At 33.3% G+C, this 17,703-nt stretch overlaps 4 protein-coding genes across 4 annotated transcripts; 1 reads left to right on the top strand and 3 right to left on the bottom strand.

Moving 5' to 3' along the window:
- Positions 1 to 184: 184 nt before the first annotated feature.
- Positions 185 to 5,507, bottom strand: LOC124435263 (protein artemis-like). The gene is given in 17 exon segments (XM_046985201.1): positions 185 to 474; positions 757 to 842; positions 1,123 to 1,214; positions 1,303 to 1,360; positions 1,701 to 1,864; positions 1,936 to 1,991; positions 1,994 to 2,042; positions 2,136 to 2,239; positions 2,309 to 2,345; positions 2,499 to 2,571; positions 3,411 to 3,471; positions 3,557 to 3,597; positions 3,677 to 3,732; positions 4,052 to 4,111; positions 4,205 to 4,289; positions 4,952 to 5,003; positions 5,091 to 5,507. Coding segments are annotated over 17 exon segments (1,296 nt in total). The 5' UTR covers positions 5,200 to 5,507; the 3' UTR covers positions 185 to 361.
- Positions 5,508 to 5,922: 415 nt separating this feature from the next.
- Positions 5,923 to 14,168, bottom strand: LOC124434009 (putative helicase mov-10-B.1). Its single transcript, XM_046983870.1, has 15 exons — positions 14,083 to 14,168; positions 12,560 to 12,622; positions 10,783 to 11,201; positions 10,244 to 10,716; positions 9,328 to 9,734; positions 9,015 to 9,185; positions 8,795 to 8,942; positions 8,557 to 8,727; positions 8,383 to 8,492; positions 8,077 to 8,266; positions 7,846 to 7,989; positions 7,509 to 7,778; positions 7,097 to 7,279; positions 6,917 to 7,005; positions 5,923 to 6,641 (listed from the first exon to the last, which is right to left on the bottom strand). The coding sequence occupies exons 6-15, from the start codon at positions 9,110 to 9,112 to the stop codon at positions 6,434 to 6,436; spliced, it is 1,611 nt and encodes a 536-aa protein (XP_046839826.1). The 5' UTR covers positions 9,113 to 9,185; positions 9,328 to 9,734; positions 10,244 to 10,716; positions 10,783 to 11,201; positions 12,560 to 12,622; positions 14,083 to 14,168; the 3' UTR covers positions 5,923 to 6,433.
- LOC124434008 (threonine synthase-like 1) lies at positions 11,887 to 15,221 on the top strand. Its single transcript, XM_046983869.1, is given in 10 exon segments — positions 11,887 to 12,019; positions 12,104 to 12,250; positions 12,446 to 12,683; positions 12,769 to 12,847; positions 12,849 to 13,042; positions 13,118 to 13,400; positions 13,486 to 13,724; positions 13,802 to 14,016; positions 14,088 to 14,324; positions 14,417 to 15,221. Coding segments are annotated over 10 exon segments (2,061 nt in total). The 5' UTR covers positions 11,887 to 12,016; the 3' UTR covers positions 14,843 to 15,221.
- On the bottom strand, positions 14,978 to 17,121 carry LOC124434011. Its single transcript, XM_046983871.1, has 8 exons — positions 17,003 to 17,121; positions 16,759 to 16,879; positions 16,609 to 16,686; positions 16,472 to 16,522; positions 16,347 to 16,401; positions 15,961 to 16,095; positions 15,299 to 15,888; positions 14,978 to 15,060 (listed from the first exon to the last, which is right to left on the bottom strand). The coding sequence occupies exons 1-8, from the start codon at positions 17,032 to 17,034 to the stop codon at positions 15,010 to 15,012; spliced, it is 1,113 nt and encodes a 370-aa protein (XP_046839827.1). The 5' UTR covers positions 17,035 to 17,121; the 3' UTR covers positions 14,978 to 15,009.
- Positions 17,122 to 17,703: the final 582 nt, after the last annotated feature.

Here is a 17,703-nt window from a genome sequence, read left to right on the forward strand (position 1 = left end):
GAGATTGAGATGGCTTAAATTTATATAAATAAATAGCAAGTGCTTTAAAATGACATTAAGTTAACTACCTACATTTAATAAAGATTAAAAAGCTATTATTTAAAATTAATTTACAATAAGAAATTAAATAGATAAAAAAAATAGAGGAGTAATCTTATTTTTTAAAAGCCTTCGAGGCTCCTGATTTGCAAACAGTTATTTAGGAAAATGTCCAACCGACTTTGCAACATAACTTTCTCATCCACGCTATTACGTCATAACATGAGACAAAAATCGTAAATCACAATTTCTGAGTCACCTGTTGATATCTTGAAATATACATCAATACATTTCTTAAAATTGTTAGTTATCAATTTTTACATCACAGTGATTCGTTATCTTCAGTAAAAATAACTGCTGTATCATTTTTTCTTCGACGTGGTCTCGCTGTTACAACTTCTTCCACAAGACCTAAGCTTTGGCATTCTGAAATGACTGAGAATTTAGGCAAAATATTATGAATAAACAAAATGCACCAAAAATAAGTCTAAAATACGTGCATTGTCAACATCGTGAATAAAGCAATCAATGTTAGGAATATAATCGCAGAATATGGAGAATAACACGTACGTCCATGAAAATAATCAAATTTTGCAAAATGAGCACAAAGCATCAGAACGCATCAACTCAGATTCGATTCTTGTTGGTAACATTGTTATACCAACCAACCTTCTTCATCTTGGCTGTTCTCCGAAAATAAGGATTTCCTCTTTCAATACTTTAGTTCTTTGCCAGTTAAATCATCCCTATTGTTTTTAACTTCATCGATATTGTCCTCCTTTAACCGAGTGTATTGCTGAAGACTGAAAGTTCATAAATATATTTTCTTGTCGATGTTTAATAAATGAATTCATTACACAAGATACAAATCTGTATCTTGAAAATACTCATTATAAGTTGTACGAATATCAAGCACAATATACAAGATCATTTCTCAAAATAATAACATAATTTGAGATATTTCTCGACTGTGATTGGTCGATTGCAGTGCAGTTTATTTTTAATTGCACTCGAAAATATGGCGTTACATGTACTAATTCTAAAGTATAATTTTAGTATATCAGGGACAATTTTCTTTCATACCTACGTTGAGTTTCACGAAGTGAAAAGAAAGCCGCAGGTTCAACAGTTGGGTAAATATTCATTGGTCGAATATAACTTACAAGATCTACAATCTACAAAAAAGAAAAAGATTGATTTGATTGTCGATTATTGATGACTATTTTAACAATTATCCTAAAAATAATTAAACGCGGCGACAACCTCCTCCATTGAAGAATGCATTGAATGGACGACTCGATAAAAGTCTTGCTTTATCTCCCTGTAAAAAGAAAGGAGTATTCATTCAACGAATGCTTTTTTTGGAAAAAAGTCATTATTGAGAAGTCCGGGGATTTTTAGAGTCCAGAAAGGATAACTAGTTATTGACAAAAATTCATTTTCTAAAATCTCAATCAACAATTTTGGTGAGAAATAAATTTTTCGAATTAAATCTTAAACCCGATTTTGATTATATGAAGTTTTTAGAAATCTTGATTAATACCAAACAGCAAATTTTATTGTATCAAAACATATTAAATCATTCTCAAACTCTGAACTTCAATAAATTTTTCAATGCAAGAGAGAAGTTCATTACGATATGCTTAAATAAAGTTGAATACGATAAAATATGAAAAATAACGTTCGTACACCAAACAGCTTTAGGTAACGGTTTATCATCTTGAGCAAACCATAAACTAGTTGCTTTTATCTTGAGAACTTTCATTTCCCGTGAGGAAGAGAGAGAATAACCACAAGGAATTTCTGAATTCACCGGTCTTATTTTCTACAAAACACACAAAGGAATCTATACCATATACTGAGATATTAACGAATAATAAGGATAAAGTCTGATACCTCCCATTGACAACAATGTATCCTTGTGGTTTGACCCTCTGTCGTAAAATGCTCTTCATAAAACAAAGGTTTTCGTAAAGTGCCATCCTCTCTGGACTCACATGGATCTTTACATACAAAGTAGAACATTGAGGGTGCAATTCATTACATACAAAGAGAGACATTTAGGGTGAAATTATATTTTATTTATAAATACGAACCTTAGTTTTAAAAGCGCGAGAGATTTCTTTCAGTAAGTACTCGTACCCATACATTCCCTGACATAACAGACTTACATAATAATTCAAACCCATTTGATAACCATCTATCATAAATACAAGAATAAAATGAATTTTTTATAAATATAATTTTATAATGGTTCTGTTGAATCTACCTTTGATAAGTTCGACAACCGCATCTCTTGAAGATTCCTGTTAGTAAGGAGACGCTCTTATGAATAAAGATATCTATTAATAAGACACTTTCATTTATAAGGTTGTTGCCACATATAATACAGTTTCTATCCGCACAAAGCGCTATCCGGCCTTCATGAAAAGAACCCCAGATGTCTTATACAAACTTACTCTGCTAGGTATGTGTTTCATTTGTGGTAAATAAAATGTTGTATCGATATAAATACTTTTTACGTCTCGAACACTAAACGACAAAAACAAAGGCATAAAAAAATCAGCGCCAAGATAAAAAAAAACATTATACGAGCGAGAAGGTACACGTAGACGGATCAAGCAAAAGAGAAAGGCTCAAGAGCTTGGGAATTTTTTGTTTAACCTTGGAATGAAGAAGCAAGGTGAGAAACGCTTTATCTGGGTTAGGTAGATGGTCCAAACAAAAGAGAGTAAATAAGAGAAAAAACATTGTTTGAACTTAGGGGGTGTTTACATGAATCCGGAATGACTTTCAATCCCGATCGAAACGTGATGTCAATCCGTGTTTACATGAAACTAATTGTTGTTTTTCTTCACACTCATTTTAACCCATTTAGCCTCTTTATTTGCTTACGAGCTTCAATTTGCCAGAAGACAATACCCATGGCACATGCGTGCTTCGTCATTAATCACAATATCATTCCAGAATGAAACTCAATTCGCGTTTACATGAGATAAAAAGTAAATTTCGATCCGGAATGAAACTAGGAATGAACTCGATCCGGATCGAGTTGTGACTCATTCCGGATTCATGTAAACATGCAATAGGATTTCTTTTAAAGTGGAATGAGTTCATTCCGGATTCATGTAAACACCCCTAAGATGGTCCAAACAAAGAGAGTAAATAAGAGAAAAACATTGTTTGAACTAAGCTTGATGCTTTTGATTGAAAAAAATGATGTCTAACTAGAAAGTCACTAAAATGACGTCATTGACGTGGAAGAAAACAGGTACGCGTTGCGTACAATTAGTGACAACCACGACATGCAACTTAAAACATTCTCAAAGTGGCTTTAAAAGAAAAAAATTCATCCACTTCAATATACCTACCCGTGTTGGGAATGAAAAAATTTCATACGTTTGGAGTCACCAACATTCCAACGAAAATCTCCTGATAAAAGTCAACATATAATCATATTATTGTACAAGCTTCAATGTGACAATACTGAAATTCAATTGAATTAAATCAACAACACCTGTGTATAAAACTGTTCCTGCACTTCCATCAAATAAAAACTTGAATTATTAAAAGAAATGTCAATCCATTCAAATGACTACCAACAATGAGCAATATGTTATTCAAAGACAAAGCTTACATAACTGAGCCAATGCAATGACCAGCAGACAATAGAGTTACTGTAACACTTTCATCCTGACAAAGATTGCCGTATTTATAAATATCTTATGGCGACAATGGACAAAGCTATCCAAACTACATGTATCATTTTTAAGAATGTGTATTGGAGTGTACCTCTTTCTAAATATGGATAAGGAGGGGTTTGTATGGATAGAGCAAATGTCCATAATGTCAAATTCATAGCAACAAGTTAAGCATAGTAATTGATGTTAGGGGGAAAGTGATGAACTTGTGTACCCTGTAGTCATTAGTCATCATAAGTGATATGAAATGAAATACAGGGATAAAGGAGTGCAACATTGTTGATTGCTTGTTTAGTATATTTGAAAGTTACCTTTCCAGTTTTTATGTTCTTGAATGCAATTATTGTTGGATTTTCAATGGGCAAGCCAACCTATAAATTAAGGATGACTATGTCTTGGTTATATCCTGGATACCAATAAGATAATTTACTGTATAAGATAATGATTTTTAAGATAATACTTACAAGAAATGGTTTTAAATGTTTGTATTGTTTGTCACACACCAAAATATTCCGCGATGTTTCGGAACAATACACATAGATGTTTGAACTAAAATTTGTTCATTGTAAGTAATTTCATAATAAAGTTATACCAAAAATAATTTTAGCCGTATGCATATATAACTTGCAAAATCTTGTTCACTTTTACATACTTCCAAATTCTCAACTACATTATTAAGAACAAACATTGGACAATTGCATTTATAAAGTTACCAAAAGCCATGTCTTATTAGGCATGTGATTACTATATTACAATTAAGAAATAAAAGATGTTTACTGTGTTTGCCCAGGCTTATGCAAACAAAGGAGACCTTGGTGACCAACTTTTAATTTTTCCTCTAAAATGTTTTCATGATCGATTTGCAAATTCTCTTTGACTGATTCATTGTATTGATTGATTTGATTAGTTGAGCTCAGATGTGTCTTGCACAGGCTAATGCAAACAGTGCTCTAGACTATATTGGCAGCCCAGCAATACAAATGCTAAGCTAAATAACCACAACCAGTTATCTAAATGAATTTGTAGCCACAAGTTGCATGATGAAACAGCCTATTGACTCTTTATACTGTGCACTAACTTTCATTGTTTAATTAACCAGACAATTTCCTCAAGCACAACAAACCTAATCTTGAAATAGCCCTACAGAGCATAATAGTACTTATACCTTCCAACCTAATATAATCACTGGTCCAGATTTTGCTAATTTATACCTTTCCTTAAGTTTTCGATAAAATTTAGACGAACCAAGTCCTTTCATGTGATCTAAGGAAATAAAAATTAAAATGAGATTGAAGCAACTAGTGTAATGGAGTGAATGAAATTACCATTTTATAAAAAATTCCAATTTACCTTTGTGGCAATGAGAAAGAAAATAGGCTTCTGAATCTAAGTTATCTCCATCAAAACAATCCACAGAAAAAGCTGAATATTCCTTCAGTTTTCCGGCAAAAATGCTCATATTATTGTACAGTAGGCTTTATTTTAAGTAATCATCAGTTCAACATTTAAAACTTTTATAAAAACGCTTTACATGAAAGGAATATATTTTAATTATATAAAATTTTTATATTTTATTTTGAAAAAGTCAAAATGGCACTTGCCCGCGAAATTCTCTCGTTGAACTACTTTATCTATGACTAAAATACATGGAACGCGACCTGTGATACAAAACCCTTATCTTTTGAAGCCGTGATTTTACATGAGACACGCGAGACTTTACTCCAGACACGCATGTGTAGTCGATCAATTATTCCTGTGAGAGAATCTCGAAACACTAAACACGCGTGTCTGGGGTAAAATCTCGCGTGTCTGCCCTAAGATAAGGCTTCAATTATTTGCTTGAGGTAGCGTTCCATGTATTTAGTTCAATGAAATGAAACTAATGAAATGAAAGAAAGAGAAGCTACAAAGGTAGAGCATGCATATATGAATATTTGCCCCCTCAACTATCGAGCTTGCGTGGTCTCTGTGATCAGAACAATCCCAGACGTCAAAGAAAAACGAATCATTGAAAATTTGAATGAATATTACTGAAAGTCTTGAACGCAACCCACAGAGGGTCTTGATAAAGCCAAGATTTGCTATACTTCATCTCCAGATATATGTAACATTCTTTACATTCATTTCAATGGATGTATTGTGCATGATGACGTAAGAAGTGGAATAGAAAAATAAACACAGATAAACTCAGCACTCATTAATTTTAATATACTCATTTCCAACATTTTAACTCTATAAACAGAAAGTTCTGTCAAAGAATAAGGTTCTAAGTTTTAGAAGGAAACCAAAAAATAACGAATTCAAAAATGACGTCTTTCAAAAAATTCCACCTTTCATGAATATCGATGAAAATTGAAAACATTCGTATTTTGTTTCCCATGATACAAAAATAATATGTCAAATGAAAATTTAGCTATACACGTTCCATATATTAAATGATATATTTCAATGTCTTTCATCGTTAGTCTCACATAACTGTATACAATAATGATAATATATTAATATTATAACATTTCACTAACTATATCTGCAAACCCCAAAAGAAAAAAACAAACCACTTGAATTAAAATCCTTTTTGTTAACGAAAGATGAAATAAACACAGCCATCAGTGAAGCAGAAGTCAGATAATGGGTAAATGAAACCTATGTTAAAATACCACATTTTAAAGCATAAAGGCACAACCTATCTTGATTCATTGATCGTCAGGTCGCCATGGCATTTCTTCATAATCGGTTGCGTTCATACCCTCTTCAAGTTGTAAAATAGAGCTTTTATTCAATGAAAGTTTCTCAAACATTTCGTTGAGTTTTTCATCTGTCTGTTGAGGCATAACAAACGATTTTCCATTTGACGAATAATCACCTGTAAAGCTTTCATTCTCGATACAGTACTGAATATATCTAATAAGAGAAATGAAGTAAGAAACTCTCAACAGAAAGATGTAAAAATTTCAAACAAGTTCTACACTAAAGATGACCAGCTAAACTTAAAATCCTCTTCGAGAAATTATGTTCCAAATTTAAATACCGAAACTAGGCAATATGGTGAAAGTTCCCGAGTAAAAAATTCAATTGAGGTTTTTACAATAAAAAATATTAAGAATCGAGTTTACATGTTATGTTAATTTATAAGTTATGTGAAAAATCCAGGAATATTGATTTAATATTTAACACACCTTCTCCAATGGTCGTCGTAGCAAAGAACATGTGGATTACCAATGACAATCAGAAGAGCTTTAGCACGAGTTATGGCAACATTGAAGCGCTACAAAATAATGGAAATCGTAATCAGTTTCATACATACATGTAATGCCGTCCTCACTAGGAGATCAAAAAAATATTTATTGAAAAAAAACCTTTGGATTTCTCAAAAAACCAAGTTTATGTTGAGCGTCAAACTGAAGAAATTCATCACTGCTGCGAACAGTTGAAATAATGATCACTGTTCTTTCTTGTCCCTGGAACTCCTCGACAGAACCAACTTTAATGTCGCGGATATTTACTGGCTTTCGCTGAAGTTCTTGACGAATCTTCTGAACCTAAATTAAGATTAAAAACAGCATACTTTCTCAAATATTTCAGCATTAAAAAAATACCAGACTGTTTTGAAATCATTTATGTAGCCATGCATACTACAAAGGAGGAAAACACACTTCAAAATTCCTATTTTACGACATCACACCAACTATCGATATCATTACACCATGTATAGCTTTACTGCTTTACCAAAAGCTAAATGAAAAGCGGAAGAGAAAATAAAGGAGTAACCTGTCTATGATAAGGTGATATGATCCCTATTTCAAAAGTCTTCAATTGTTTATGTTCCTTCAGTTTTTTTACGTATTTTAAAACCATCGATACTTCCTCCGCATTGAAGAACGAAGGGCTCTTTTCTTCCCTCAGATCTTTTCCACAAACTGCATGAAATATGACAGGAAAACCCTGTTTCACAAGTTCTTCCCAGCTACATAAACGGTTTCTTTGCAACTCATCTGCACATGCACGTAATTCATTGTCGTAGAACATTTCGTTGGGAAGCTGCAAAAATCATCAAAAGTTATCAACGACCAAAAACTTTCACAACAAATCTAGAACTGCTGATCACCTTAAGGATAGCAGGATGTGAACGATAATTGTTCAAAAGTTTTGTGACAACGTTTGGATTGTACTCTTTGGTTTCATTTTGTCGATTAAAGCAAGAAAATTCAGGTGCCATAAGACGTTCCAGAAAAGATACACCTAGCCCATACTGAAACATTAAAAATACATTCATATAAGGAAGTCAGTGAGATGCAACAATTGATTATGTTTTATAGATTTTAGAAGACAATGCCACCTTAATGGAAACTGGAGATCGAACAACAGGACCAAGTTGCTTTGGATCTCCTGCCAAGACAACCTGTCCTGGATTAACACTGTCCAGTAGGCCAGCAATAGGAATCAAACATTCTGGTTCCATCCCTTGCCCAGCTTCATCAATAAATATATGAGTAAAATGTCCTTTGGGTACTCCTAGAGACACCAACCTATCATCACAAGGAACAGAGGTTGGTAGTAACAATACCTGCCAGCTTAAATCAATTATCATAGTTATATAACAATAATGCAGTGAAATGATAAAGTGGATATATATGCAAAATACCTGCCCGCTGACATTAGTGTAGTGACAACAAATCTGTATTGTTCAATGGCTTCCTTGTTAGGAAACTTGAAATAACCATCAATTAAAGCAACACCAAGATGGCAAAATTGCTAAACAATGATAAAAAACATTTAGCAAAATCATTGAATGAATAAAGATTCAATACTTACAGACCTCCATAAGATCCTTTTTCATGGAAGATGGGCTACGTCCATATGCATTGATACGAATCATTTCTTTTTTTGGAATAACTTGATGTTCAGCAACTCTTTCCAAGATGAGGTCAGCTGCGCTGTTGGATGGTGCACAAGCCAATATTATGCTGCCTCGATTATTCCTCAAAACCTAAAAAATAAATTGAAAAAGTTTGTCAAAACAACAATAAATTGAATAAGATAATAAAAGTACCTACCTGCTTGATGGCTTCAACAATAGTGACTGTCTTTCCAGTTCCTGGAGGACCAAACACAAGGTATGGGTATGGTTTTGAACATCCTTCAAGAATATGTTGAACTGCTTGCTTTTGTTTGTCATTTTTTTCAATCTTTCTATCAAAACAACTAAATAAGAAAAATTACAAAACTTATATTCACATTGTTTATTTCAGGAATTCGGCTTTACATAATGCTCACTTGAATTGTGAAGGCTTTCCGTCATTACTTCCATGTGGTACTCCATTGAACCTGATCATGTCAAGATATGGTCCAACCTCATGGACTGCACGGTGCATAAGACGAAGGCATGAACGACTGATCTTGAAGTCCACCAGATATGAAGCATTTTGAATAAAGTTGTTGTGAAAGCTGAAATAAAGTTTACTTGATCAGGAAAGAATAAGAAATTTCAATCAACATGTTTCCAACAAATTCACCAAGTACTGTAAAATAAACAGTTAAAATGGGATTGCACATAAACAGGGAAAAATAATACCAACATATTACTCACTTGTAGCTAAATTTAAGTTTGACTTTGTTTAATTCAACATCATGTACATATCCTTCATAAGCTTTAGCCTCATATGTTTTACCATCAACTTTCAATTTTCGCACTGATAATTGGTCACCTCGTACAAGAGAAGGACGATTCTCAGCCAAACCTGGCACTTCAAGTGACAAATATTGATGTTCTTTTACTAATTCGCTTCCTCCATTTGAAACTGCTTTATATCCCTTTCCATTTGTATTTCCTCAACATGAAGGAGTTGGGAGAATTTAGTGCGATGAGCAAAAGATGAAATATGGACAGGTGATAAATGATCAAATAAGTTCCATAATGCCTTTTTATTTTTCAGCTTTTTTAAATGATGTGGGACAGTAAATTGTGGAAGATGATTGGTATAGTTTGGTGAATCACTGAAACATATAAGTGAATATAAATATTTAATTGATTCATTTCAAAGCATGTCACATACATGCTAAGGCCAAGATTGGTGTCATAAGCAAAGATCTTATCATGAAATTGGTTAATTATCACCTAATAAAGGATAATGTCAATTAACACAAACATGTTTTGAAGTTGATATAGTATCATGACAATTATGAAAAATATAAGACATGTGTGCATACTCTAGCTTTGAAACTAGAATGAATCGTTAACCTAAATGATTGTTAGAAAATATGACTGTTAAAGTAAATGGTTTGATCTTGTGAGTTTTGTTACAAGTTTGCAGATATTTGAATGTCCAGGTTAGTCCAATCCTATATTAAAATGTCCAGTCATCCAAAAACCAAACATTCTACTCAAGATCGAACTAACATGGACAATAAACACCAACAAACATGTAAATGTGACTATTCTTCATCAACTACCTAAAATTATAATTTTCTAATAGAAAGATGAAATTTTTAACATACACACGTACAAGTTTGGTGGTTGTACACGTTCTATTTCCATATAAGCACCATGCATGGACACAGCATTTGGCTGATATAACGTTTTGGTTGTAACCGTGTCACAACATCGTCTGCAATTACAGCTCTGACATATTTTATAATATGGAACTTGGGGTCATCTTCATTTATAAATGTGAACATTATGGGTACGTTGTAAAGTCCAGGGGCAGTGGAATCTGATAATGTGACTGAGAAATGAATTCTCTCATTATTGGACAGTTTTGCCTTCTTTGACTCACTAACAATATGATACTTGTCATCCACTTTAAAAGGCCTGCATTCTCCCAGAACAGAGCATTGAATAATGATCTCACTTCCTTTTTGATTCACAACAGTCAACTGAAGTTTTTTGGAGACATCTTTCATGAGCACAATACCATCATCATCAGCTTCAGGCTCCACAATCACTCCTTTTCTATTTTTTGTGAATCGCAGTCGATTTCTAAACACATATCACGAACACATTTAATGATCGTTTTATACGATAAATTCATATATTATGCACAACTCACGCGAAGAATTCCTTCAATTCATTGAGCCGACTTGATTCGTTTGTAGAGGAAGCATTAGTAGATGGCGGCTCCTTATTCGGTCCTTTCAAATACACGATATTTTCCCGGTCATTTGCTTCCGTCCACTGGATTACTTTCATATGCTTGCTTCTGAAACAATACATCACCTCTCCAAAGGTGGTTTTTGGTCTCCAGAACACTGTCGACCTTCGGGAGAAAATTGCTCTTAAACACTTCGCGCAAATCTGTTCTCGTAGAAGGCCATATTTCATTTTTTTCCATGAAACGTAGAAAATACTCCGCTAATTTGAGTTTTTGGCGAGAGACAGTGATACACGTTTTCGCCGACCCATTTCCTCAATTAAAACTAAATTGCACCGAGCTTTCCTATGTTTAGGGCATTACATGAATGTCTCTAAAAGATATGCCGAATTTTAAAATACTTTCGTTTTCCAAAATAATCACATTACGTCATCATGACCGTCATTGACCTCCCAAGTTCATAGAAATTTAAATATTAGCTGTGAAAACTTGCAACATAAGCGTGTAGTGGACTAGTAGCCCTGAGTACTTAGTGGGGAGCTTTAGCAAGAGTAGGAGTACGAGAACGAGTACAAAGTTTGACCGTGTAAGGGAATGGCACAAGGAAGTTTGTTGTCGTTGTCGCTTCGTCAAAATTTAGTTTTAGCTATAAACAGAACGAGCTTTTTTATTGTGAAAGCTACGGCTCCATTTGTCAATAATGATATCAACTAATCGGTAATACTGATTTTGCGAGAACACAGGACTCTTCACTATTTTAAATTTTATGTACGATATATTTATGCTATTATATTTGTTTACTTTGCGTACGAAATACATGAAAGTTTTCAAGGTCATATTTTCCTTTTAAATGTATATATGCGCTCAAAAAAGGTTCTAAAGTAAAGCCTGGATGCTCGAAAATAGTACTGTAAACTAATTTCTTACACAATGAAAAATATACCTACTTTCTTTGCTTAAAAAGACATCGTAGTCGCGACTACGAATTTTTTCAAAACATCGTGCTCAAATTGATGACGGCTACGTGTTGTTGTCGCAACAATGTTTTCGCGCCAAAATGACGTAATTCGTGCTCGTAGTCTTTGCTAAAGCTCTCTAATATCAAAATACGCACGACTGTTACGAGAATTGAAAATAGTAATTACTCGTGACTTTTATTTGCTGTTTGTAGATACTTTTTAAATAAAGATGGTAAGAATTTTAAATTTGATACTTTATTCCTCTATTTACAATTGGTCAGCTGCAATGTTTGATACCATTCTTTCTCCCTGTTAGGCAAATTCCAACATACTTTTGATGGGTTGCCCGGGAGCTGGCAAGACAACTGTTGGAATGATAGTTGCCAAGTTATTAGAAATGAAATTTATCGACTTTGATTCCGATATATTGGAAAAAGTTTGGGGGATGAAAGTTGCTGACAAGGTGCAGTATTTGGAAAATATCTCATTGAGTGTACTGTGATTATGTTAAATCAACCTAAAGCATGCAAAGACTTTTTCAATGTTTTATTGCAAAATGTTCTTTAAGTCAACAAATTGTTTGTAGTGAAAAACATGCACCATTGGCAAAGGCATTCTACTGCAATACATAAATTTCATTACATTTGGTTGATTTTAGTTGAAAGCATTGGGATCAGATCAATTTATAGAAACAGAGGGTGAAGTATTTTTACAGCTTGAGGCCAGCAAATCTGTAATATCGCTAAGTGGATCTACTCCAATGTATACTCACTTTAAATCTCATGCTCAATCTTTGGGACGAATTTTCTTTCTTGATGTTTCACATGAAGACATTCTTAAATATTTAAACAAGAAAACTACAGATGGTGCCAATGCCATTGTAGGCAAATATGAGGGTAAATATTTCATTTTTAACCGAAAGACATAAAATTCATTGAGAATTATTCATTATTTAAAGTATGTATTGCCTATTTTTGTAAGGAATGACTTGGGCTGACATTATAGAATACAGACAGCAGTTTTATGTTCATAACTATGATGCAAGGATAATTTGTGAGCAAAGAAGCACCAACATCCATTGCTGCAAAGTTGGTGAAATTGTGGAGACATTTAGAAGGGAATAATGGCTATAAGAGTACAAGAAGTTTGGTTTTGGAAGAGAAACAAAAGTCATTTTTTGATGTTGTGATAGAGGGGCTAGCTCAGGATGGAGGATTATATATTCCATATGGAGGAATACCCTATTTTACTGCAGGTTATTTTACATGCATGATTATGTATTGTCACTTTTGTGTTTCATATGCAAAATTTTAAGGTTTTTCAACTTCAGGTCAGTTGCAACGACTTATTCCATTGTCCTACACAGACCGTGCTGCAATGATATTAGAGGCATGGATAGATCCAACTGAACTACATCCATCTCACTTACATCACATGATTAGACAAGCATATTCTAGTTTTGAAGATGAACATGTGGCACCAGTAAGAAAAATAGATGATCGTATTTATATTCAAGAATTATTTCATGGCCCAACAGCATCGTTCAAAGATCTTGCACTTCAACTCATGCCTTTGATATTTGACGAGGCTGTTGCCAATGAAAGAAGAAAAGGGTCTGTGCACTTGATGAAACAAAAAGTAAAAAGCCTCACCATACATGCTATAAATTATAACCATTATTTTATTCTTATAAATCAGATCATCAGAGAAAGTGAAATACTTAATGTTAGTTGCAACATCAGGGGACACTGGCAGTGCTGTACTTCACGGTTTTAAAGATTGTTATAATGTTGCGGTAATGGTGTTTTATCCCAAGAAAGGTATCAGTGAAACACAACGGAGGCAAATGACGAGCATGAGGGCAAAAAACATCAAAGTCATTGGTATTGATGGAGATTTTGACTTTTGTCAAACTACAGTCAAACAAATATTCACAGGTAAGTACACACTGCACACAATTATATACTCTAAACAATGTATCCTACTTCTTCATTAACATTGCTCTTACATTAAGATAAAGATTTTGCAACCAAAGTCTTGAATAGTTATGGATATAAATTGTCTGCAGCAAACTCAATCAACTGGGGTAGGCTATTACCTCAGGTAGTCTATCACATGTCTGCTTATTTGGACTTAGTTAAACAAGGAGAAATCTCATTTGGCGAACCCATTGATATTTGTGTTCCAACAGGAAATTTTGGAAATATTCTTGCAGCATTTTATGCCAAGGTAGCTTAGATATCAAGTTTGCTAATCCTTTATCATCCATTGCTATGGCCATAAATTTTCGTATACCTTAGGAAATGGGTGTTCCATTCCAAACCTTAATTTGTGCATCCAACAGCAACAATATCCTTCATGAATTTTTGTCAACTGGCAAGTATGACATGCGTGAACGACAGCTCCAGAGGACCATCTCTCCATCCATAGATATATTGAAATCTTCAAACTTGGAGCGATTTCTGTTTCATGTGACCAAAGACAGTGACTACATCAGAACTTTGTTTCAGCAGCTATCAAGAGAGAAATTTTTTCAGGTTTGATTGAAAATAATGCAGATGCCTATCCTTTATATCAAAGGTTTGTGGGTATATTACAAAAATTTAATTGATAATCAATCCATCTTTAGATTCCCAAAAGTTTACTAGAACAAATAGGAAGCATTGTTGAGTCAGGATGGGTGAATGATGATGAAAGTAAGAAAACAATAAGAACATTTTATGAAAACAAACACTACCTTCTTGACCCACACACTGCAGTTGCTGTGAATGTAGCAATAAAAAGAGAATCTTTAAGAAAGGTGATAGTTTCAGGTACAGCTCATTATGGTAAGTTTGGAAAAGATGTTTTGCTGGCACTAGACACAGCACTTGAGAGCGAGAGTCCTCGTGAGATATTGAAAGAACTGGATGAGTTACAAGTTGAGCCAAAAATGAACAAGAGTTTAAAAAAAGCAATGGTGCAAAATGAAGTGCAAAGCAATTACTGTGAAAGAAATCTTGAAATGATTAAAGGAATCATTTTTGATTTTCTTAAGCAACTACAACATGTATAATGCATCAAGAATCAACATGGATATGAAAAAATAATTTGTGAAAGAAAGGATAAATTTAGGTTATCAACAGATTTTTGACTTTATAACAAAGCTATCTTCAGACAGAATAATAAACAATATTTTACAAACACATAATTTTGAAACAAGTATGTTACTTGTGAACTAACCTATAATGATTCTCTCTTTTTCTTCTTCTTTGTCTTTGAAGTGCTCATGTGCTATAAAGAAAAGTAAGTGATCTTAATCAATTGATAACCCATAATTTGAACTTCCAATGATTTTACAAACGTTATGATAAATGTCGAAATAATGGAAAAATTTATTGTGGAAAAATGTAATTCTTTGAATATAAACAGTAAATTTTGATATAATCATAAAAGATACTGGGCAATGTTAGACACTCTTTTGTGTTCATTAGAATTGTGAAGCAATTGCCATAAAAACATATTCACTTACAACATCATCAGTCATTGCTTTAGTGGTTGCATGATTAGAAACATTTTTCTTTCCTTTACATTTTCCATTCTGTGAATCTCCATGTTCCTTTCCATTAACATCATCACAACCTCTGAATGATGATGCATAAGCAGACTCATGCTTTCTTTTCTTTGCTTCATATTTATCATTTTTCAATAATCCATTTTCATCTCCATTCAAACCATCACAAAATACTTCTGTAGTTGTTGTATAATCAGACTCGAGTTTTCTTTTCTTCACTTTATATATCCCATTTTCCAATAGTGCCTTTTCACCTCCACTTAAACCATCACAAAAAATGTCAGTTATTGTTGCATAACCAGATTCATGTTTTCTTTTCTTTCTTTTGTATTTCCCATTCTTCATTACTCCATTTTCATCATCATTTAAATCATTACAAAGTTCATCATTAGTTGTAGTATCACTTGACTCACATAATTTATATTTTTCTCTTTCTCTTTTATTCTGTCCATTCATTAACGCATCATTTTCATTCCTTTTGAGCATCTTCTGTTTCTCAATTGCTTTTGTTTCTGAACAATCACTTGACGACATTTTTTTTGGTGTTTCTATAAATTTTGATTTTAATTAAACAAGGAAATTTAGCATTAATGCCTAAAGGTTTCTTATTCTCAACTTACTATAACCAAATGGTTTCCATCTTGCTTTCAAACCATTAGGGATCTCTGTATACATTGGGGGAGCTGCAGAAGGATAACTGAGCTTTGGAACCGATACTTTCTCAATGATATCCAAATGACCATAAAATTCTTTGGCTATAAACATTGAGATTAGTGCTTTATATAGATTAGACCTTTTACGAGCATCCCTTCCATACCTACTTAGGGAAGTATGTATGTACAGTGTGGGTATAGATTTAGATTTATAGCAATTGTTTATGGTACCTACGGTAATAGATAATGGTGGACAAAAAGGCACTACTTTTTTGATTAAGACAACCAATCATGACATATAAGTGACGTTTGGTGATAATGGACTTAAATATCATAGAAAATTGTGCATTTACCAACATTCAGCGTCTTTTTCTCCTTTGATGGAACAAAGATGTTATAGCCAAAAGACTACAAGATATAAATGATATACGATGTTAAAATCTTTTCATCAAAAATGTCTGTTATGACCTTCAATTACATTGTCATCTTTATACTTTGATGGGAAAATTTCAAACTTCTTTTCACTATTCTAGAGGCAAAAAAGAATGAAAACCATGTATAATAATGGCCAACAAAACTAATAATAAAATATTAGAGGTGAAAAATATTTCCAACCTGATTATCATCTTTTAAACTTAGAGTAATGTATTCATTAAGGGCAACGTTTGTCCCTGATAATTTAGAGACATCAAACTAGAGGAAAAATGTAGCAATGGTTTGTGACATAATGTAGACAAGTTTATCAATAAACAAAATTTTACTAACATGGTATGGTACTTTGATTAGCCAAAGTTGCTTCTTTTTTGAATTCAGATCTTCTAGAGTCAATGTGTCGGCATTTAAATGTTCAAAATTAACTTCTTCAAAGCCAGGGAAATCGTTCTTACTAAACAGGCAAGTTGACATGAAACACACAGCTGATATACAAATACAACAGTCATATAAACTTTTAGATTTATATAGAACCATCTATCTTTTATGCAATTTGTATGAGACCATACTCACATACCTGGTCGACGCTTCAGCTTCTTTTGCAGCCATATTCCAGAAAATTACTTGCCAAACGACAATAAAAACAAACTCACGTTTCCATTAAAAGCGGCATAACAACATTGATAATTAAATGAAAGTTACGCATTAAGCCAGTACGCTGACCTATAAGCACGAAAGGCTCGTCATAAATATCACCATACCCATATTATTTGTATAGCACTAAAGACCGCGATAAGGACTATGAAAGCTAAACAGGGGAGATAGAGGTAGCATAGCCAGCCTAAGCTATGCAAATATTTGGTGCTCATTTGATGTAAAAACAATAAACTTCTGAAGAAATAGAAAATGGTATTGATAGAAAGAGCAAACCTCCGGGGTGACTAGTGCTACACCATTGCTACACCCGTTAGCTACGCCACTGCTACACCCGTTAGCTACGCCACTAGGAGCTAGTCACTAGGGAGTCAAAACTATAAAGCCACTTAAACGCTAAATGATTAGAGAGTTCTACATTATAAATCACAATAACCAACATAACCAGACATTAACAGGCATGTATGAAGTTTATTCACGATGATTTGTTCAAAACAGAAAAAAAACACGAAAAATTAATTAACGTTGAGTGGTCTCAATTACTGCTGTGTAATATAACTATCAGTTATATTATCAAAATTAGAAATAAATAAATTCTACATAAGAACTCTGATAAAAACGCGT

This window comes from Xenia sp. Carnegie-2017, unplaced genomic scaffold, assembly GCF_021976095.1.
Source record: "Xenia sp. Carnegie-2017 unplaced genomic scaffold, XeniaSp_v1 HiC_scaffold_14, whole genome shotgun sequence".
Lineage (NCBI taxonomy): Eukaryota > Metazoa > Cnidaria > Anthozoa > Malacalcyonacea > Xeniidae > Xenia > Xenia sp. Carnegie-2017.

Bases quoted from the DNA above. Each gene is read 5' to 3' on its own strand.
- LOC124434009 (XM_046983870.1), bottom strand. From the start codon at position 9,112: ATGCACCGTGCAGTCCATGAGGTTGGACCATATCTTGACATGATCAGG. The intron at 8,728-8,794 runs GTAGGTACTTTT...TTTATTTTTTAG, and splicing joins TTGTTGAAGCCATCAAGCAG to GTTTTGAGGAATAATCGAGG. The intron at 7,006-7,096 runs GTTTTTTTTCAA...ATTATTTTGTAG, and splicing joins GTTTTTTGAGAAATCCAAAG to CGCTTCAATGTTGCCATAAC.
- LOC124434011 (XM_046983871.1), bottom strand. From the start codon at position 17,034: ATGGCTGCAAAAGAAGCTGAAGCGTCGACCAG. The intron at 16,096-16,346 runs GTAAATGCACAA...CAATGTTTATAG, and splicing joins GAAAAAGACGCTGAATGTTG to CCAAAGAATTTTATGGTCAT. The intron at 15,889-15,960 runs GTAAGTTGAGAA...CAAAATTTATAG, and splicing joins ATGGAAACCATTTGGTTATA to AAACACCAAAAAAAATGTCG.